Source organism: Alternaria postmessia, assembly GCF_024291825.1.
Source record: "Alternaria postmessia strain BMP 2775 chromosome Unknown scaffold_7, whole genome shotgun sequence".
Classification (NCBI taxonomy): Eukaryota; Fungi; Ascomycota; class Dothideomycetes; order Pleosporales; family Pleosporaceae; genus Alternaria; species Alternaria postmessia.
This window is the reverse complement of record NW_026260080.1, coordinates 259,140-278,754: the sequence shown is the minus strand read 5'-3', so window position 1 is coordinate 278,754 and position 19,615 is coordinate 259,140. Positions and strand designations below refer to the sequence as shown.

Sequence of the window (19,615 nt, the reverse complement as noted above, 5' to 3'; positions counted from 1 at the left end):
CCAAGTGATACACAAGTACAACGTGTCTGTGTGGGGTAACCCTGTCCAAAAATTGGTTGCGGCCGTAAGCGTCCATTTCTCCTATCGCACTACTAATCAAATTCAGATTGTGCATTTAACGGGGTATCGAGCGGTCTTTAAACAGTATCTCCTTCCTTTTGAACAGGAAAGTGCAATTTTCAACACCTGTGCAACACCGGACTCCGATTCGACCGAACCCTTCCTCCCGCAATTGATAAACGACCGTACTGAGTCTCTTTAGTGCTTGATGCAGGCATAGTATATCGTGGAAGTAGCGACTCCGAGTTCACAAGTTGAAGTTCTAGTTCTGGATTTGGCTGAGTGTGGACCTGAGCTTGTCGAAGAGAAGAAGGTTGAACCTATTCGGTGGAATATCCACGCGCCCTCTATGCATGCGGCGTTCTACATTTATGAGGACACAGCCAGGCGGAGTCTTGAGTTCAATAGGCAAGCGACATACATGAGCATGGACGCATTAAACGAGGAGACCTGACTGAAGGCTCTTGGTGAAAGCGGTCTCCTCCAAGAAAGTCGGAATGAGATCGAGGTTGCCACATTTGAAGTTTCGCCTGTGCCAGGCGACTGCAAAACTTGATGAAGCGATCTGCTGCGAGATGCGTAACATAACTTGAATCATCTATCAGTAAACTGGTACATAACAGCGCTAGGGTATCTGCTTTTATTCAAACCTTTCCAACACTCCGAGCGCAACGCGCAATGCCCAACCTCATTCCAATCAAGTACGTTCAAAATCCACACTTCCTCTCATCCTGAACCCCGTGCTTATCCTCTCGATCGGACTCTGTCTCTCAGCTCTGTCTACACTCAATCTATCGGGCATCGTGGTCGTTCCAGTCAAGCCATTGAAGCCCTTGGCAACACCCTTCTCAGGGCTCCTCCCAGTACTGCGACTAGCGATAGGAAGCAACGAACCACCGTCGGTTCTCCTTGCACTGCCGAGGTAGCTTTCAATGCTACGCCTGCCGTCCGGGCGGTATGCCGTACTGCGCCCGCGGCTGAGTGCCTGTTCGATTGTGCGTGTGTCAAAGGGGTATTCGAAATCGGTCTTCTCAATACCACTGTAGGGGTCATTGGCCTCGCGTCGGCTTCGCTGATTTTCTGTCTTGCGCTTGCGGAAACGCTGTTTTAATTCGCGGAAGAAGTCGCCAATCGCATCGAAGGAAAGGGCGATGGCGATAAATGGTATGGAGATTGCGAAGCCGATGCCGAACATGTATTTGCTGACATATGATAGAGGGAGAGAAGGCTCACCACCTCCTGGTTCATGTGGAAACTCTTGGATGTTGATAGTGAACATGGCTGCGATGAATGACAGAGGAAGGAAGATGATGGTGACAATCGTAAACACCATAATGGTCTGGCTTTGCCTTGCAGTGCCAGCAGCCTGGTCTCGAGCGAAACGTGCTTCGAAAGCGTTGGCATGCTTCTGCTTCAGATCGAGCAGATCAGTGATGGATTCGTAGATGCGCTTGGCCTGCTTGTCCATGCGTTCGAGATCCTTGACATGTGTGTCAATCGTCTTAAGCATGTCTTTGAACCGCCTCTTGAGGTCTTGCTGACTCTTGTGCTCTTCGCGATATATGTCTGTGATGCTTGCCTCCATGTCTGGCAATACGTTGCGTTGGTCTTCCAGCACCTTCGCTATCATGTTGAGTTCGTCACGAATGTCCTTGGTCTCTGCTAGCAGGTCGGTTTCGGCGCCGATATCCAATAGCTTGTCGACGAATAGTGGGGCATGAGCAGCTGTTCGATCGCTGTTGTCGTACTCGAATGCTTCTTCTCGAACCGGAGGATCAGCCAATGCATGCGCGTGTGAGTGATGCGACGAGTGTCGACGGTTCAGATGTTCTCTTTGCCTTCCCTCAGCCTCTAGATGTCTCGAGAAGCGATTGGGCCGTCTGTGATGATGTAGCCACTCTGATGCTTGTGCCGACGCAATGTTGAAATCTTTGAAAAGCATGGTTTCCATCTCAGTAGCATCGCCAATACTTGACTCGAACATGTCCAGAAACTGGTAGTCTTCGTCGCCAACGCGATGTCTGTCAAAAACACCACTACAGCGGCCAGTGATGATCATCGCAAGGTCATATACACTGCGCACCGGATCTCTTGTCTTGCTGTTGATATCTTCAATGACACCATCAAGAACGTTGAGCGGGTCGTTACGAGGCTGCTGCCATCGTTGAGGGAACGCCGTCACTATCAAGTCTTTTCCGAGTGTCCACATCCATAGTTGGTCAACCATGAAGATTTTTGGGTCGACATGCTGCGGCTCGTTCGACTTGCATTGGTACCGATAAACAACTTGATCTCGATCTCGCGATTGCGTATCGATGTTGTGGTAGAAGAACTGATCCAAAGTGCGTCGCACGTGCAACGAGACTTGTGAGGATGTCAAGTGAGCTCTGAAAAGCATCTCATCGTAAGTTGACGCGCGGTAATACTGCGGCTTGGACGTGCCTCCTTCATTCTTCTCGCGCTCTTTCATCTTTTGCGTTCTCGAGATCGCAGCTTGCATTTCCTGTCGCCGTCGGTCGGTTTCGAAATGAAGGTAGGGCATGAAGGCGAAGATGTTGCCCTTCGCTACGGCTGTTGGGTCTTTACGTCCTGGACTACCAGGTGACCTGAGGTGGCCACTATTGTTGAGAGAAGAGCTGGTATTTGTTCGTTTTGCATAGTGTTCTGGGCCTCTAGTCGGTGTTTCTGTTCCACCAGATCGCTTGCCAGCTTGCTTGGATCCACCCCACTTTGGTGTCTTCTTGGGTTTGTCCTTTGCTTTACTTCTCCCTTCCCTGGCAGTCGCGTGCCCAGAGCCCGTCCCTGCAGTACCATCTGTCTGATCTGTATCTAGGGTATTGGTCCGCATAGGTGTGCGAGGGAATGGTGACGACGATAGCTCTTGCGAACCAGCTACCGCATCAATACCCAGGCCCAAACCACTATTTACCATGATCTGTGGTATCTGATCGGCACCATCAGAAAGGTCTGAGTCGTCGTGGTGCTTCGGTGCACGCGGTGTGCTCTGACATAGTGGTCGCATAAAGTGTGAGTGAATCTGCTGTCCTCGATGCTGGTGGCTGAAGGACCGTTCAAGCGCCTTGAAGCCCTCCACGTCACTGGCACCTTCTTCAATAAATGCTTTTGTGAGCAATGCCTCGATCCAGGCCATGTTATTTGCAGGAAGATGGATCCATCGGAAGGTTGTCGCCTTGGATTCCTTGGGTAGAATTGAAACAGCTGGCTTCCTTGGATTGATAGCATCACGGGCATACAGCAGCTCGAAGACAGATTTCCTTGAGACGTTGTTTTCGTTATGGAAATTGCCAAAGTCGACAACAGTAGCATGGAAACCGTTCGTAGCGCCAAGGGCGTCTTCGCTAAGTGCTTCGACCTGGTTATGGGGTGCTAGTGCATTGATAATGTCCTTGCGCGCAGGGCTCTTGCTTAGTGCGGCACGCAAGAATGGCGTAATACCAGAATTGTCCTTGGCTGCTCGTTTGACATCCTTCCTTTCCAAGAGACACTTGACTATGTCGAAATGACCAGCCTGCGCCGCGACATGCAGGGGCGTCATACCAGTGAGTAACTTCGCGTTGACGTCTGCTCCAGCGGCCATCAATATCTTTAGTACCTTTACACTTCCTTGTTGGCAAGCATTGTGTAAAGGTGTCCAGCTTCCATCGCTCTTTGCCCCCACGTCTGCGCCGTGGACGAGCAAAAGCTCGATGATGTCGTCTCGGCCGTGTGCGATTGCCAGGTGTAGTGCTGTCTTTTGCCTGATCTCAATAGCGTTCACGTTCGCCCTCGGAAGCCTGGTTCGTCTTAGTAGCATTTCGCACAGCTCCTTCTTTCCAGTACTGGCAGCCCAATGTAACGGGCTTCGCTTCTGGTCGTCCTGACCCTCCGGTCCATCGATCGCGATGTTCTGCCTCAGCAACTCTGCGATGACATCGCGCCCCCAGTTGCAGTGCTTGTCTGCCGCCAAATTGTGAAGCACGTTCCGTCCTGTATGGTCCTTCTTGTTGACATCGGCACCACATCTTAGCAGCTCATGCATGATGTGGAAGTAATTCTTCCAAGCAGCCGTCATGAGTGCAGTCCGTCCCTGCTTGTCTTGCGCATCCACATTGCCTCCAAACTTCAACAACAGTTGTACAATCCCGACATGATTCTTCTCAATTGCTTTGAACAGAGGCGAAACCCGGCCACCTGGCGCGCCGTCGGGTTTCGCACCACTCTTGAGCAAGTATTCCGTGATGTATATGTTGCCGCGCTCGGCTGCGCGCATCAAACCTATGCGTAGGAGGTGATCGACGGGTTGCGACTTCGCTTTCGCATGCTCGATAATCGCGATCGCATCGTCGTGTTTCTTATCCTCGATAACCTTTAGAAGACGCGGCTCAACGCGCGCATTCTGTCCAGAGTCGGCGCCATCGCTCGATCGTGATGGTGAACGACCCATATCGGCTACATGCTCTGGCTGCAACAAATATTCGTTCACATGCGCGTAACGGTGAGAGGGTGGATGTACGTTCGACTTGGGATGGGATTGAAGATGCTTCAATGTCGATGAGGTCTGTCGCGTTTGTCGTCAAAAGCCATTCTTCCCTGGAGTCCCCTGATTCTTCGGTTTGCAGTCGTTGCCTTCATGGCGGTGGATGGCCGCATCAGCCGCAGGCCTAATTCAAGCTAAGAACATCCCCGGTTGCGACGTGCATGAGCACACGTGATGATCGGCATCTCGTGCATCGAAATGAACACTTTCGTCAAGGTAAGAGGTAGATGGTATTTACTGAGGACTTAGCGATAGGAAGTGGAAGAACCGAAGCTTACGATCGCCGGGTTGGGGTTTGTGCCTGGAGATCCGGGTACTGCGGGGACGGTACGCCAACTCACAGCGCGGCGTTGACGTCGGCGCGCTATTACTGTGCTTTTTCAATGACTCGACACCGCATTGTATGCATTTCCCATCAAGTGTCACACCGTTGATTCCTTTGACGCGACCGTGAGACGCGTTCTTAGCGTGTGTCAAGCCGTTTGCCAGCGGATAATGCAGGTGGTTCCTTGACCTATAAACAGCTATGAAGACCGAGGACTATAAACCGCGATCGGCATCTAGAGTCTGTCTACCAACTCCATCTTCAACATTTACACATCGGAAGCCGAAGAGTTCAACACTCTCTTGGCGCATCTTGGTTTTGATCACCAGCCTCGCTCTCTACGCTATGTACAACGGCCTAGCTACTTTGCGCCCCATGGCCAACGGATTGTCACGGTCTACGAGCTCGATCTTCATCCCATTCATCTACAAATTTAGCCCCAAACATGTCCCACAAGTCACGTGTAGCATCGAAGGGGTCAACGTCAAGATGCCTGTAGACACGGGGTCCACCGGCACGTTGATAGGAGCTCCAATACTTCCAAATATATCACCTACTGAGGGCAAGCCAGCACACCACTTCTTCACAAGTAGCAAGATTCTCTATGTAGGCCGACTGGTGAAGCTGCCAATGGATTTTGTTGGTGAGGCTGGCTCCTACGCGACCGCGAACGTGCCTGTTTTGATTGTGGACAGAAGCTGGAGATGCCCTTGGTACAATCCCAGCAAAGACCGATTCGAATGTCCACCAGGTCCAGACGGGGAGCAGGCTGAAGAGAGGGACACCTCGGAGATCACCTACATGGGTGTAGGCTTTGGAAGAAACGGCCTGAAAGACGGTATGCCGTTCGCGACACCGAGCATTAACCCGTTCTTGAACATCGATGCGATCGATGGGGAACCGATACAAAACGGAACGATGCGAGCTGGATATATCATATCGACCGAGGGCATCCAGATAGGGTTAACGCCAAGGAACACAAAAGCCTTCGCGTTCTCTAGTTTGGATCCAGGATTAAATCATGGCGAGGATGCGAGGGATTGGGCGATGGCAAAGATGTGCTTTAGCATCAACGACGAAGGGCGTAATGACGGTACTCTTCTTGTCGATACTGGCGTAGCGCAAATGTACATCAGAGCCGAACGGGACGTTTCAATCCCGACTGTTGTCATCCCAAACCCCAACCCAAACGGTCACACAAAGATGGTGAAGCGCGTGAAGCCTGGTACCAACATCACCGTTGGCTTCCCATCTCTAGACCAACCAGCGACATCATACTCGTTCGTCGTTGGCGAGAAATCGCTTATCGAACCCAACTATGTGTTTCCGCAATTGCCAGAACATCCTCCGTATATCAATACTGGTCGGAACTTGTTGTTTGGCTACTCGATAGCTTTCGATGCGGTAGGAGGGCGTTTTGGCTTTCGTCCGGTTGGCAATCATGGCTCTTCATCTGTACTGTAGTCTTCAACCATGCCATCGAGCAGGCATCACATTGGGTGCTCACGTCTTTCTCTCTTTGCTTCTTCCCGCCCTTTGATCGATACCAAGTGTTATACCAAGTCCGTCTCCTTTGCCCAGACCATCTAGTCATTTCACCGTCATGCTCCTCATTGGACTCCGGAAGCCTTCCCGGAGGTCCTTGTATTCCTCGACTGCTTTGACGACGACGCCATGCGCCTGCTCACTGTCTACGCCGAGACCGACCACAACAATTGCACCAACAACACCTTCCACGCCCTTGACAAAGACGGGGTATCCGCCACCTTCAATGGTGTATCTTGACCACTCGTCGCCGCTCATGGCGTTGTGCTCGGCGAACCTTTTGTAGTCTCCTTCAAACTGGCAACTCATGAACCAGGTAGAATGCCCCCATCTTAGCACAGTGTTGCGCTTCCTGTCCGACCACTTTTCGTGATCGGGCATTATGCCAGGCAAACTCGGCGAGTGGAACAGCGTCTGATTCGCAGAAGAGATCTGAATAAGCGCGGGGCATTCGGCGGTTCTTAACGCGTTTCGGAGGATATTTCCAATGACCCAGGCATGCTCGCATGTAAAGTGATTGAAGGTGAAACTCCTTTCCTCTTTTGCCAGTTCGGTCAGGTCGCGTGTTGGTTTGGGGAGTGTGTTGAGCATCTTGTTGGTTGATTGCGAGGACGAGTGCGACATGGAGGGCGCTTCGGTGGGGGATGGCTATAGGTAGGGAATATTCACATATAGCACATGTAAATTATGGATATCCAGAAGACGGGTCTGGAAGATAGGGGATGACGCGTCAATGGCGCGACAGACGGAAGTCGAAACAAAGACGATGGCGGCTGTCTGTTCCGATGGGGCAACGACAGCCGGCAGTCGGGTCGTGCCGCTGTCTAGCTCCACGTTTGAAACGAGACTGCAGCGCGCACTTCGGGTATACATTCCATGTTTTAGTCTTCTTTCATCTATACATTGTAACAACACTTTTCTATGCCAAGGCCTTCGGCATACTGTACATATGACTGCTACTCTATGTTCCCATGATATCCCAGAGCTCAGTGCGCGGTGTGATATACGGCTTCACCGTAGCTCTTACAAGTGTCCGCTGTTCAAAGGCGTAGGCCAATCCGATAATCTTTGCATCATTGAATTTTGCACCTAGAAAACTAAAACCAAATCTATTCCGTCATAGTCAGCATCGCACAAGCAACCGTTATTTGCGAACCACTTACGGAATATTGGGCGCCGACGACACTAATCCATCAGCGTCAGAGACGATGGGCTGGTCAGACTGCATGGCCCCAATCGGTACAGAAACGATCGGCGCACCAGCAATACCAGCAAAGTTCCATGAAAAATGTGATGGCAGTAAGACGGCGTCGAGATTGTGCCTCTTGATGGTACCCAGTAGGCCTCCTTCACCGTCATAGTAGAGACCTTGCTGATATGCTTGCCAGAATCCAGGTTCAGTATTGTTCCAATTTTGCAACACAAAGTCCCAGAGCTCTGTTGGTTTGCTTGGATATCCTTCTAGTGAACTGTCTTGCGTCCACTTGCGTAGCTCAACTAGGCTCTTGATGTTGTGTGGATTGTAAGCAAGTTGCCGCAGGTAATTTTCGATGTTGACAACGAAGTCCGCGCCCATGATCTTCGCACCTATCATACTGTCGTCTAGAAACTCTCGCGCTGCAGGGAAGTCGCTCTCTACGACCACGGCACCAGCCGCGCGTAGAACTTCCAAAGAGTCGTCAAATGCCTTGACCATCGACCATGTGACTTCATCTGACATAAGTTGAATGACGTTACGAGGCACACCCAGCCGCGCACCTTTAAGTGCAGAGAGTTTGCAGGCGCCAACAAAGTCCATATCCACTTCTTCTGGGATAGCAGAGGTGTAGTTGTCATGAACGTCGAAACCTGCAATACCTTGCAGCAAGTACGCTGAATCTTTCACGGTTTTTGTAAGAGGCCCGATAGTATCCATGTGCTCGCTGATTGGAATTACAAGATGTCGAGATGTAAACCCAACAGCTGTGCTCAGTTAGATCATGACTCATCTGATATGTGGATTATGTACTTGGCTTCATTCCTACAACATTGTTATAACTGGCAGGATCGATGATTGATCCACACGTTTCACCACCTAGCGTAATTGTAGCCAGACCAAGACTGGGCTGATCAGGACGAAGCTCAGACTTATCAAGGATAGAATGACTCACGATGCCGCCACAGCACTTCCGCTTGAGCTTCCAGAGGAGTCTTGATGGGGATAGAAGGGTCCGTATGTCTGACCCCCATATGCTGACCAGCCGTTGCTCGAATTGAATATTCGAAAACTGCCCCACTCGCTGGGGTTTGTCTTTCCTAAGATTATAGCACCTGCTTCTCTGAGTTTCTTCGCGACCGTAGAATCAGCGGAAACTTTGGCTCCAACTAAGGCGTAGGATCCAGCTGTGTTGTTCATCTTATCTTTCGTGGCAATCTACATGCGACTCCAACGTCAGTCTGGTTTCCTAAACTCAATTTCCGAGTGGCCGATTGGGAGCCATTAGCTTTGATGGGGTCCAACGTACCGTATCCTTGATGAGTACGGGTATGCCATGTAATGGTCTATCCGTCAGCGGATATCGTAATGACCCGAGCTTGCATACTAACCCCCGTACCATGCCTTCCGAACGTTCCTTGTCAAGTGCAGCGGCTATGATCAGCGCATCGGGATTGATCTCAGTGACTGGCCTCAAAAAGTCATTCACTTCTTCGATGCGGGCGATGTAGGTCTTTTGAACGGTTTTAGTCGTGATATCATGGCGTCTGGTTTACCGGAAGTACTTGCCTTGACTAGATGTAAGCTTGTGAAAAGACTTCGTTCCAAACCATTAGCAACAGCGTCAATATCTGCCTCGTACAAGCTCGGTAGTGGTTTGGCTAGAATTGCATTGGTCAAGGCGCTCGTTATTTGGATCTGGAAACCCACAGAGCTCAAGTTGTCGATTGAAATACACTGCGCCCCCAATGATCAAGATGCCGAGAAAAGACCCAGGAACCATGATTCTCCAACAACCGTACCAGGACTTTGGCTCTCTTTGGGAATCTTTTGTGGATGTCTGATGATATCGATAGCTTGCAGGCTCAGTTTGTGCGAAATATCGTCTGAGTGGAAACGGTAACCACGAACTACTCGACGCATTACCCATAGACATGGGACGAAGTCTTGCAGGGCGACGGCCCATGTAATCCTGTCAGGTGGCTATCGAGTTTTTACAAAGATAGTAATATCGCTTTCACCGGATTTGTAGTTTAGCAGGTTGTTGAAGTCATCGATTCTGGACTTCCAAGGTTGCGTTGCGGTTTGTTCATTGAGCTGAGCTGATCTGGACGCATACAGGTGCTTAGCGCTAAGAAACCCCACAACAACATACCGATAGCACATAAGCGATGCAGGTGCAGCCCGCTAAAGTGGTTTCGCAACAAAACGCGAACGGTACTGCTACACATGATATGACGCGTTTCACATCTAGCACGTCGGTCACATGCAACTCCCCATTCCGTTGATGATTTACACCGGCTTTTTGATCCAATATATATTCCATACTTCAATCCTTTTCTACCCATTACACGGTAGCAGTATTAGAGGACATGATTCTGTTTGCTCAATGTTTGCCCCCCCTGAGAGTGCCATACGAAGATCTTTTCGAGTTTGGTGTCCACAGGCACGACTTCACAAAGGACTCATTTCGTAATTCCTTTTCCTCGACCATCTCTCACTTCGAATCATTTCTCTCGGAAACATTACTTCAGTCTGTACTTAAATCATTCAAACAGAGCTATAGGTAATTGTGTTCTCCCTATCATCCGTTCCTCCAATCTTTTTCCCGATTCCCCTATAGTCTTCCGATTTCTGACGCGAGTCAGTGGTAAAACACACCAACCACTTCCTCAGCTGATCAAAACCGAACCAGTCATCGTCTTCTTCCACAATGTCTACTCCAGGTTTCTTGTCTCGCGACCAGAACGGAGTCCCGTATTTGCCACCGATCACTGAGCCCTTCCATTGGGTGCTGTCAAAGTCTCCTATAACATACCGCATCGCCATCGCATCATGTGCGCTGTTTGACCACTTGACAAGTATGTTCTCGGGTTTGACATCCCCATGAACGAGCTTCAGGGAGTGCATGTGCTCTATACCCGCAGCTATTGATTGCAAGCAATCCCGGATCTGTACAGGATAGCCACGTTCGATTGCTTCCCGAAGGTTACAATCGTAATTCTCGAACACTAGGTTCAAGACACGCTCCTGGTTCATAGTCACGTCGATAGTTTCGTCGCGGTACTTAAATCGGAGCACACTGCTAGTCTCCACACCGTAATACTTGCAAATGCTCTTATGCGGCTGCAAATCGAGTATCTGACAAGCATCAATTTCCCGCGCAGTGGTATGTGCTACAAAAGTTGTGTTGAGGGCCTGCCAAAGATACCGACGATCCGGCTTCAATATAGCACCTTGTTTCTTGTACGTGTTCCCTGCCACATGTTTATGGGGGTGGAAGAGGTTATAACGAGGCAGAACCTTTGGATCTAAGTTGGCGGGATCGAGTTCGGGAGGGGGCAAACAGGTTTCTGGATCTCTCCAGAGCGAAGGGTCAGTGCAATCGGCTTGGCTGTTGGACATGGTGCCTTCCTTGATTCCATGATACAGTCGTCCGTTTTGGTAAGCCAATACCCATGTCTGGGGAATAGAGTTCTCGTGGTAAGTACGGTGGCCTACTATTTGCATCGATGGCCATGGCCGTTTTTCCTCATCCACGCCCACGAGTTCGCCGATGAACTTGAACATAATGCTATGATCGATATGTCAAGTTCTCGTGGTCAATGCTAGAGCTTTTGATGTAACGGAAGCGCTCAAGGTGATTAGGGAGAAAACGTCAGGCTCGCAAGAAGAAATAATCTCGCATTATGAAAGGTATAGTTGTCTTGTACCGTGACTATAAAGCTTAACGATATAAGCACAAGGACAAATGATTGAACGGTGCTAGATTCGTCGAGACAGAAAACACTGCCACTTCCGACACAGTGAAATAGTGAAATGCTGTGCTAACGACACTGCACTATTACGAGCCAACGTGAATTCACAGTACATACGCTCACCAAGTACACCAGCAACCCACAACTTGTTTCCCTGACTTCTCCTGTTGTGGTCCCAAGGCCAAAAAAGCCATGGCTCCAGCGTCTCGTCCCCCTGTGGCGTGCAGCTTAGCGGAGCCCGCGCGACCCATCAAGAACGGCCTGGTACTTCACAAAAGGCGAAATTATGATGGAACCATCCGAGCAATCTTCTATTCAACAGTCTTTCCCGACAGCCTTTGGTACGCAGAGACCGAAAAGCCCAGCGACAAAAGCGCTCCCGATCCCGACCCGTACACTTGGGACACACCGCCGCGTTTAATAAACATTCTGAACATCCGACCAGCTTACACAAATTTTACGATGACATCCGCCAAATATCTTAAAAACAACAGGTTATATGCCAAAACAATGGATTATCTCCGCTACTCCACTGAACTATTCGGGACACCATGTTGGCTCAAAGACATCGTGATGAGGGAGATTGAAAACTGTGAGACGCTACGTAAAAACCCACATCCAAACATATGTCGATATCGTGGTGTAGACTACGACTTGAAGAGTAAACGCATCGTGGCGCTATTGTTCCAGAAGTACGACATGACTCTAGGCGAACTGGTAGCTGAGAAACGTACTTTTGACGCCGAAAAATGTCTGCAGGATATCAGACAGGGCATTCGACATATACACTCCTTAGGCTACGTACACGTCGACATCAAGCCTTCGAATATCTTTGTTGATCTCAAAGCAAAGCCCGCCTGTTTTGTTGTTGGTGACTTTGATTCTATGCAAAAGCAAGACTCACAGTTGAGATACAAATGTGGTACGGAGGGTTGGAGGTTAGAAAGAGCAAGACATGAAGACTACAAAGCGAACGTCGAGCAAGATTGGTATGGGTTGCAGATGGTGGAGGCGTACATCAGGGAGAAAGGGAACGGGAAACCAGTGGAAGGAAGGAATTATCCAAAGACAAGCGATATTTTGAAAAGGGCGAAGAGGAAGTTTGAGATGGACAAGAACGCTAAAGAGAAGCAGGAGGAGGCGGAGAAGAAGAGGGCTGATGCTGCGAAGAGGATTGAGGCTCTAGAGAATGCTGACGTGAAGAGGGCTGATGTCGTGAAACCAGCTGAGGTCGCGAAGAAGACCAGTCCTCCAAAGTCCACCGCCCTCCCGGAAACTCGAACACAGCAAGCACCAGCAGCGACAAAGAAAGCTACACGTGCCAGCAAGAAACCTCGAGAGACGGCGAAAAAAAGCTCACCCTCGCCCAAGAAGAAGAAGAAGTCAGGCGCGCCGAAGAAACTGAGGATAGGACCACCGTAGCATTGTCAATTGCATATGCTGTGACACGCAAAAGAACGGGTATCAATTAACTATGCCTACGCCATGAGATGCTTCCTTTCCATGTTCCCAAAATTTTGTGCACCGATACATACAATACATGCTTGTCTCTCTCAATCTCATTGACTCCAATATGCAAACCCCACACTCAATCACTATCACTGCCATAATCTACAAGCGGCCCCGCAACAGGCGCAGGCCATTTGTTGGTCGGCGTAGCCTTGAACCCCTTGAGCGCCGCCAGTGTAGACCCTGACAAAATGCCATTGCCCTGCTGTGCAGTCGAGCTCTCTTGTTCTTGAACAATATTATCGCCGTCTTGGTAGGCCAACTCTGCACTCTCAATCATCATGCGCTCGCCCATGCCGCCTGATTCCAGCTGCTTGGCTGCTTCCCAGTCACTCTTTTCTTTTGCGTACCATACGTCATCCGGTGCTTCATAACCTTGTAGACCAAAGCTGCCTTCGACCTTCCTGCGCTTCTTGCTCTCGGGATCTCTGCCTTCTAGTTCGGCGACGTAGGCTGCGGGAAGGGCTTTTCGGATCGCCTCGGCGGCTTGTTCTTCGATGCGGCGGGCTTCGCGTTTCGCGGCTTGTGGGTTGGGGTCTACGGTTGCCCAGCGGACGTTTAAGATTTCGTTGTGGTCGAAAGATTGGTGCGCCATCGCTTCTTTGGCAAACTGCGAGTTGGCTTCATTGGTGTAGGTAACAAAGGCCACGCCGCGGGCTGTGAGGACGCGGGTTCGTTCGATTTCGCCCCATTCTTGCATGTGGCGCGAGACGATTTCCTCGATGTCGTCGGCGGGGTGGATGCGTCCGATGTAGATGGTTCGGTTTTGTCTTTGGAAGGTTCCTACTCCACCCATGTCGTCTCGGTAGTCGGCATGCTTGTCGCGCCCGAAGCAGTCGACGTTGCTTGGGAAGATGTCGGTGACGGTAGGCAGACGATGGAGGTACTCGCAGTCCACACCCTTGGGGCAGATACCACGCGCAAAGAAGAGGCAGAAGTAGGATCCAGGCGTCTTGTCGGCTTTTGTGTATCCGCTGTCCTTTGCGATGTTGCAGCGTCCCTGGGCGGCTGTCTTGGAGAGGTACTTGTCCTCCCTGTCACCACCAGACCACTTGTTGTACCAAACGTTGTAGATGTTACCCGTCTGCGCAACTTCCTGGGGCTTTATCGTCGCAGGATCGACTTGTGGACGCGCCGGTCTCCGTTTGCGACGGATGATCTTCTTAACCTTTTTGCCCTCGGCATTGGTCGTGATGATTGTCTGTTCTGTCGTCGTAACAAGCTCGGTCGACGCGGTCGGTTCGAGAGATGTGTCTGCTGCGAGCGACGTTTGTGTGTGTTCTTGTACTTCTGTCATGGTTGTGATGTTGGAGTTGTGGTGAGAGATGTCGCGACGGAACTTTCGACATGCGACAACCTTGCACTAGCGTGCGGCTCTCCATAGCACGTGACCGGGTTGCTTCTCCACCTCGACTTCCCATTGGATGGCTTTGATATCAAGCCTCAGTATACAAAACTCTATGCACAAACTCCACACTTGAAACACCATAATGGAACGTCTCTAAATATGCAAGATACCATTTCTCTGCATCTACAGACCCCTCTCACTTACTCGTAGTACTACTCATCTTAATTGCTCCATCAATCTCCACAACAGCTCCATTAACATACCGTGCTCCTTCTCCAAACAAGAATGCAACAACATCCGCCACTTCTTCCGGCTCTCCCAACCTCTCCAACGCATTCCCATTCCTCATCCTCTCCACTGCCTCGCCTCCCTTCACGATACCCGCATTCGACGGCGTATCAATATAGCCCGGACAAATAGCATTGACCCTGATTCCCCTGGGACCAAATTCCAGAGCATGCGATTTCGTCATGCCGATCAGTCCGAATTTCGTCGTGCAGTATACGGATTGGAAAGCTGAACCTCGTATGCCAGATACACTGCTCACATTGACGATAGCGGACCCGCGACTCAGATACGGAAGACAGGCCTTCGTGACAAGAAACACGCCCTTGAGGTTCGTGTTGACGAGCTTATCCCAATATTCTTCACTTGTGTCTTCTAGCTTTATGCTCGTGGGATTTACGCCAGCGCAATTGAAAACGTAGTCCAATCGACCCAGTCCCTTGACGGTGCTGTCAACGAATTCCTGAACCTCGGCAGCGGAGCTCACGTCGACTCTTCGTATGAGGGTGGGTGTCTCGCATTCTGAAGCTACGGCGCTGAGGCTGGGGAAGTTGACGTCACAGAGGGAGACGGAGGCGCCGAGGGAGGAGAGTTTGAGGGCAGTCGCGCGGCTTTTGTTTGTGTTAGTGGAATGCTCATACTTGGATTCGTGTGACAAGAGGACAGGGAAAGAAGACAGAGATGTACCCGATACCGCTTGCAGCACCTGTAACCAGGACGACTTTATCCTGGAATTCTTTCGACATGCTGCGTGCGAAGTTGTAGAATGTTTGTCGCGATACTAAGACGGGCAGAGAATAGGTTGCGGATTATACTTGCACGCGTACACAAGCGTGGTAGGCATGACGACGGTTGTGATGATGGATGTTTGGGGTAAAGGTGGGGTGAAGTGGGATGTACTGTACATGACTCGAGTAACAGAGGAGCTCTTGCATGATAACCTCCACCTTCCTGCAGAGCCTCACAACCACTGCGACTATTTACGAAAGCAGTGTAGAGATTCGATTTAGCAATATCCCAGTCAACAGCCCGAACGTTCGACCATTCCTACAATGCCATTCAAACAATACATTCATTTCTCATCCAGTCATGCCACTCGTATCTATCTAGATGAACGAATCCTAAACACCTTGCAATGCAATCCTAAATCGATTGTTCCGCCTAGAATAACACCATGTAGCCCAAACGTGACCATGCTGGTGTTTCTTCCTCCCGCCTGCAATGACTATCGAGCTCATGATTGATTTTCGTGCGTTATAGACTCATTCTGATGTGTTGCGTTTCCTGTCCTTATGGTAGCTCGGGATCTCGACCTTTCGCCTCCTCGCTCTCGATTTTCTCGTTCGTTGTCCGGATGTATGTTTTCCTCCCGTCTTTCTGCATCTCGTGGATGCAGACCGCCGTCCGTGTCCTTTTGGTCGCCACTTTTGTCATCTTCTTCGGTATTTGAGGCACCGTCTGGTCTATTGTCGTGCTTCGAGCCGCCGCCACCGTTCAAAACCAAGCCACGGACTTTCTTGACAAGGTCGTCTACCTTGAACGGTTTGGAAATAACGTCGTCCATACCAGCTTCACGCATGCTGTTCGTCTGCGCCTCTCGTACATTTGCAGAAACACCCAGGATATGACTGTATCCAGCCTTGCCCTCATCTTGTAGCTGCCTGATCTCTTGTGTTGCTGCATTGCCGTCTTTAATAGGCATTTCCTGATCCATGAGTATGCAGTCGAAATAGTTGCGGTCGTCGGGGCCGTTATCTGCCCTCTGTCCACGCTTGGCTACTGCATCGATCGCTTCCTGACCGTTGTTCGCGGTGAAGACCTGGAAGCCGCGGGATTGAAGCTGCCGCCGCAGAACCTTCTGGTTGATTAGATTATCTTCGACAAGAAGAAGAGTATGTGTAGCTTCAGAACGTTTATCGCTCTGAGATCTCGTGACTTCTAAAGCGTCCTCTTCTTGCCGGTGCGTTTCGCCTCTCCTCAAATCAGGCAGCTTTTTCTCCACGTTTGGCTTGATTGTTTTGATCTCCTCTGTGGCCTTCTGCGTCTCCTTGTAGCGTGCATCTTCGTTCGACTCAGGGTGTGCTTCCGGTCGATCTTCTACTGGTGGATCTTTAAGTGATTGCTCTATCTCGTCGGTGTCGACACCATGATGGCTGGCCAGTGATTTTGCTTCAGGGCGCTCGTTGTTTCGCTCTTTTATGCTCGAGAGATTCGAATTTGCACGACTAATCCCTGGACGAGATGGTCGCGACCCAGATTCGCCTGGACGGGAAGAAGAATTGGATGTTTCCGAGTTACTTCGCGATTGTCCTGAAGGTCGTCCCTCATCATTTCCGCCAGTCGCGCGACGTACTTTGAAGAAGAAACCGAATGTTGAACCTTCTCCCTCTTTCGAACTCACGCCAATGTCTCCACCGTGTAATGTGCATACTGTTGATGAGTTAGCTATGAAACACCTGCGGTGAATACAGTAACGCACATTTGCGTGATATGAAAAGACCGAGACCTGAGCCGCCATATCTCTCTTGCGTTTTCGGTGTCGCTTGTCTGATGCATGGTTAGCATTGCGAACCGACTGTGTCCAAGAGCGCGCACTGTACCTAAAACGTTCGAATAACTTGGCTTGGCCTTCTTTGCTGATGCCTATGCCAGTATCTTTAACAGCTACCATCAGATACATGGCGGCCCCGGAGCCCCATTCCGACGTCATAGTTGAATCCAGATGAAACGCTTCTTTCTCTTCACTGAAGTAGATGACGTTGGGTGGGTAAGATGTAGGTCGCTCAATGGATGCGCCCATGGATACAGTGATGTTACGGTCGCCATTCTTCTTGGAGGTGAATTTTATAGCATTGGTTATCAGGTTGACCAAAACTAGAGATGTTACTAATATTCAATGGGACATTAGGTGGTCCTTACCTTGCTTCATGCGATTGAGATCTGCGACAACACTATCCACTTTCTGTTCCTCATACGAAACATCCATAGCGTAGTGAAACTTGATATTTTTCGCCTTGAATTCGGAATGGAAAACTCGAAGCGCTTGGGAGAATTCCCACTTAGGTTTTGTTGCTACAACAGTTCAGCAAACAAATAACGTAGCATAGTTGTGGGAACACTCACGTCGGGGTACCAAAGATAACATCATAGAGTCGAGCTTGGAAAAAGATAGAATGTCGTCTACAAGAGTATTCTGATGTGAGACGCAAAGAAGTATAGTGTCGGCTGCATCCAATATATCGGCTACCTGGTCGCGAACGTCTTCGTGATCGGCCCCAATCTCTTTCGTGATTTCTCTCACTTCTTCAGCCAAGTGTAAGACAGCCGATAGAGGATTCCGAATTTCGTGCGAAACCATGTCAATGAATCTCTCTTGCTGTTCCTTGCGATCTTTGGCGTCATTGGCGGCTTTCTCTTGAGTTAGTTGGGCCTGTTTGATGTCGGTGATGTCGATTACAGCGCTAATAAAACCGGCATCGGCTTCCTCACTCAGAGGCTTCAACAAGAATAATCTCCATTGCTCTCCCTTGGACTTCATTTCTTCGGGCGCTGCAACATCACATCTAAACTCTATCTGCAACTCTGTTCGGCTTTCGAATGCTTTGCGATAGGCGGTCATGACGTCTTCATAGTCGTCAGGATGTATGCTCTCTGGCCACGAGCGGAACTCATTGTTGCCCTTGTTAGTCGTCAGCTTGAAGAAGCCGTCATTGACGAAAATTGCTTCGGCATCCTTGTCAAGAATGGCTAAGCCATTAGGCAGCAGCTCAGCGAAGCGCTGGAACATGTTGGTCGACATAGAATCGGCCTGCTGCGTGCTTTTGTCCTTGCTCTTGTGCTGGTATTCATTCTCCTTGACTTGTCTTCCTGGATGCTGGCGCGAAAGTTCGTCTATGCCCTCGATGGGCATGTAGCGGTCCACGTTCTGGTTTTCGAGTAGTTGGGCCAGTACGCCCTGTCGCGTGCCGCTTTCGTCTAAGATAGTGCTGAGGAGAAGCTGCCTGTTCTTTTCTTCCGCGAATTTCTCGAGGAAGTACCTGGCGGCTAGACGGTCAGTACATTGTATAATACGTACACGATCATGGTGTGATGCTTACCTACCTTGACCGTTCGTCCTCTCAGCACCGTCCGCAGCGTGCCGAGTGCTTCATGGTCGTAGCTGTCGCGCGCGCTCGTGGCTTGGCCGTCAAGTCCGCCTCTGGCCTTTTCCCAGGCCAGGTTGTGAATGACTATCATGTCCTTGCCCCAGAAAATGGCGGCGCAGTGGGGCATGGGCAGCACACACGTGTTGACGAGACATGTTAAGGCAACAGGCCACGACTCGCGTGCGCCTATGGGTGTTTTAGTCCTGGGGCTGTCAGTACTGGAACACAACGAGAGCACTTGCATCGCCGTGGTCTCCTCACCAATCCTTGCGCTGCAGATTCTCCTCATTGAGGTCGAACACTGGCAGGCCCGTCGCAGATAGTTTGTCGAGGTTCTCCATGGCGCTGGTTCCGGGGAATGCGCTCGGCGTGTCTCAAAGCGAAAGCAGCTGGTGGGAACAAGCGTGCTTAGAGACGGAAGATCCGCGTGACGTCATATCAGGGCTCAAAGACCACAACCCTACGAGTACGTGCCTGTTAAGAGGCGATTTGAGGCCAGGAACGTCGAGTCGCACTGCTGAGGGCGAGGAACAGGGCACATGAGGTAGCAGAGTCTACGCGGTCTAGACCGGCAGATCGCACTCGATTGCGATCTCTGCAGCGCCGTGGGTGCTGGCAGAACATGCATCGGGTGATGAGCTGAACATCATCGCCGATTGGGGCATGTCAGTCTAACTCTACTGGGGATTCGCGAACGGCAAGATACGTCACTAGCCTAGTAATAGATTTTGACATGAAAACACTATAACATGCATGTGTTGGTAGCCGTTCCCTGCAAGACACAATAGCGGGACGCCTAGCCCCGCCTTCTCCTTTGAGCAGCTGAACGTGGCACCATGCGCTTCACAAAGCACGACAAGATTAAGAAGCAGCGCAACAACATTCATAATACTAAAAAAGCGATTGTC

General features: G+C 50.4%; 8 protein-coding genes across 8 annotated transcripts; 2 read left to right on the top strand and 6 right to left on the bottom strand.

Moving 5' to 3' along the window:
• Positions 1-757: 757 nt before the first annotated feature.
• Positions 758-4,504, bottom strand: J4E82_001858 (uncharacterized protein; the record flags this gene model as incomplete). The annotated part of the gene is made up of 1 exon (XM_051728165.1): positions 758-4,504. One exon carries the CDS (start codon positions 4,502-4,504, stop codon positions 758-760), a length of 3,747 nt encoding a protein of 1,248 aa, XP_051592047.1.
• Positions 4,505-5,123: 619 nt separating this feature from the next.
• On the top strand, positions 5,124-6,386 carry J4E82_001857 (uncharacterized protein; the record flags this gene model as incomplete). The annotated part of the gene is made up of 1 exon (XM_051728164.1): positions 5,124-6,386. The coding sequence occupies one exon, from the start codon at positions 5,124-5,126 to the stop codon at positions 6,384-6,386; it is 1,263 nt and encodes a 420-aa protein (XP_051592046.1).
• A 126-nt stretch (positions 6,387-6,512) lies between these two features.
• J4E82_001856 (uncharacterized protein) lies at positions 6,513-9,445 on the bottom strand (the record flags this gene model as incomplete). The annotated part of the gene is made up of 9 exons (XM_051728163.1): positions 6,513-7,115; positions 7,495-7,576; positions 7,631-8,429; positions 8,476-8,567; positions 8,618-8,880; positions 8,972-9,008; positions 9,054-9,175; positions 9,232-9,323; positions 9,373-9,445. The coding sequence occupies 9 exons, from the start codon at positions 9,443-9,445 to the stop codon at positions 6,513-6,515; spliced, it is 2,163 nt and encodes a 720-aa protein (XP_051592045.1).
• A 767-nt stretch (positions 9,446-10,212) lies between these two features.
• Positions 10,213-11,172, bottom strand: J4E82_001855 (uncharacterized protein; the record flags this gene model as incomplete). Its single annotated transcript, XM_051728162.1, has 1 exon — positions 10,213-11,172. One exon carries the CDS (start codon positions 11,170-11,172, stop codon positions 10,213-10,215), a length of 960 nt encoding a protein of 319 aa, XP_051592044.1.
• Positions 11,173-11,612: 440 nt separating this feature from the next.
• On the top strand, positions 11,613-12,842 carry J4E82_001854 (uncharacterized protein; the record flags this gene model as incomplete). The annotated part of the gene is made up of 1 exon (XM_051728161.1): positions 11,613-12,842. The coding sequence occupies one exon, from the start codon at positions 11,613-11,615 to the stop codon at positions 12,840-12,842; it is 1,230 nt and encodes a 409-aa protein (XP_051592043.1).
• A 166-nt stretch (positions 12,843-13,008) lies between these two features.
• On the bottom strand, positions 13,009-14,226 carry CWC2 (Pre-mRNA-splicing factor; the record flags this gene model as incomplete). The annotated part of the gene is made up of 1 exon (XM_051728160.1): positions 13,009-14,226. One exon carries the CDS (start codon positions 14,224-14,226, stop codon positions 13,009-13,011), a length of 1,218 nt encoding a protein of 405 aa, XP_051592042.1.
• A 247-nt stretch (positions 14,227-14,473) lies between these two features.
• J4E82_001852 (uncharacterized protein) lies at positions 14,474-15,308 on the bottom strand (the record flags this gene model as incomplete). The annotated part of the gene is made up of 2 exons (XM_051728159.1): positions 14,474-15,173; positions 15,250-15,308. 2 exons carry the CDS (start codon positions 15,306-15,308, stop codon positions 14,474-14,476), a joined length of 759 nt encoding a protein of 252 aa, XP_051592041.1.
• A 488-nt stretch (positions 15,309-15,796) lies between these two features.
• On the bottom strand, positions 15,797-18,834 carry J4E82_001851 (uncharacterized protein; the record flags this gene model as incomplete). The annotated part of the gene is made up of 6 exons (XM_051728158.1): positions 15,797-16,992; positions 17,042-17,109; positions 17,163-17,436; positions 17,482-17,634; positions 17,686-18,606; positions 18,660-18,834. 6 exons carry the CDS (start codon positions 18,832-18,834, stop codon positions 15,797-15,799), a joined length of 2,787 nt encoding a protein of 928 aa, XP_051592040.1.
• Between the last annotated feature and the right edge of the window lie 781 nt (positions 18,835-19,615).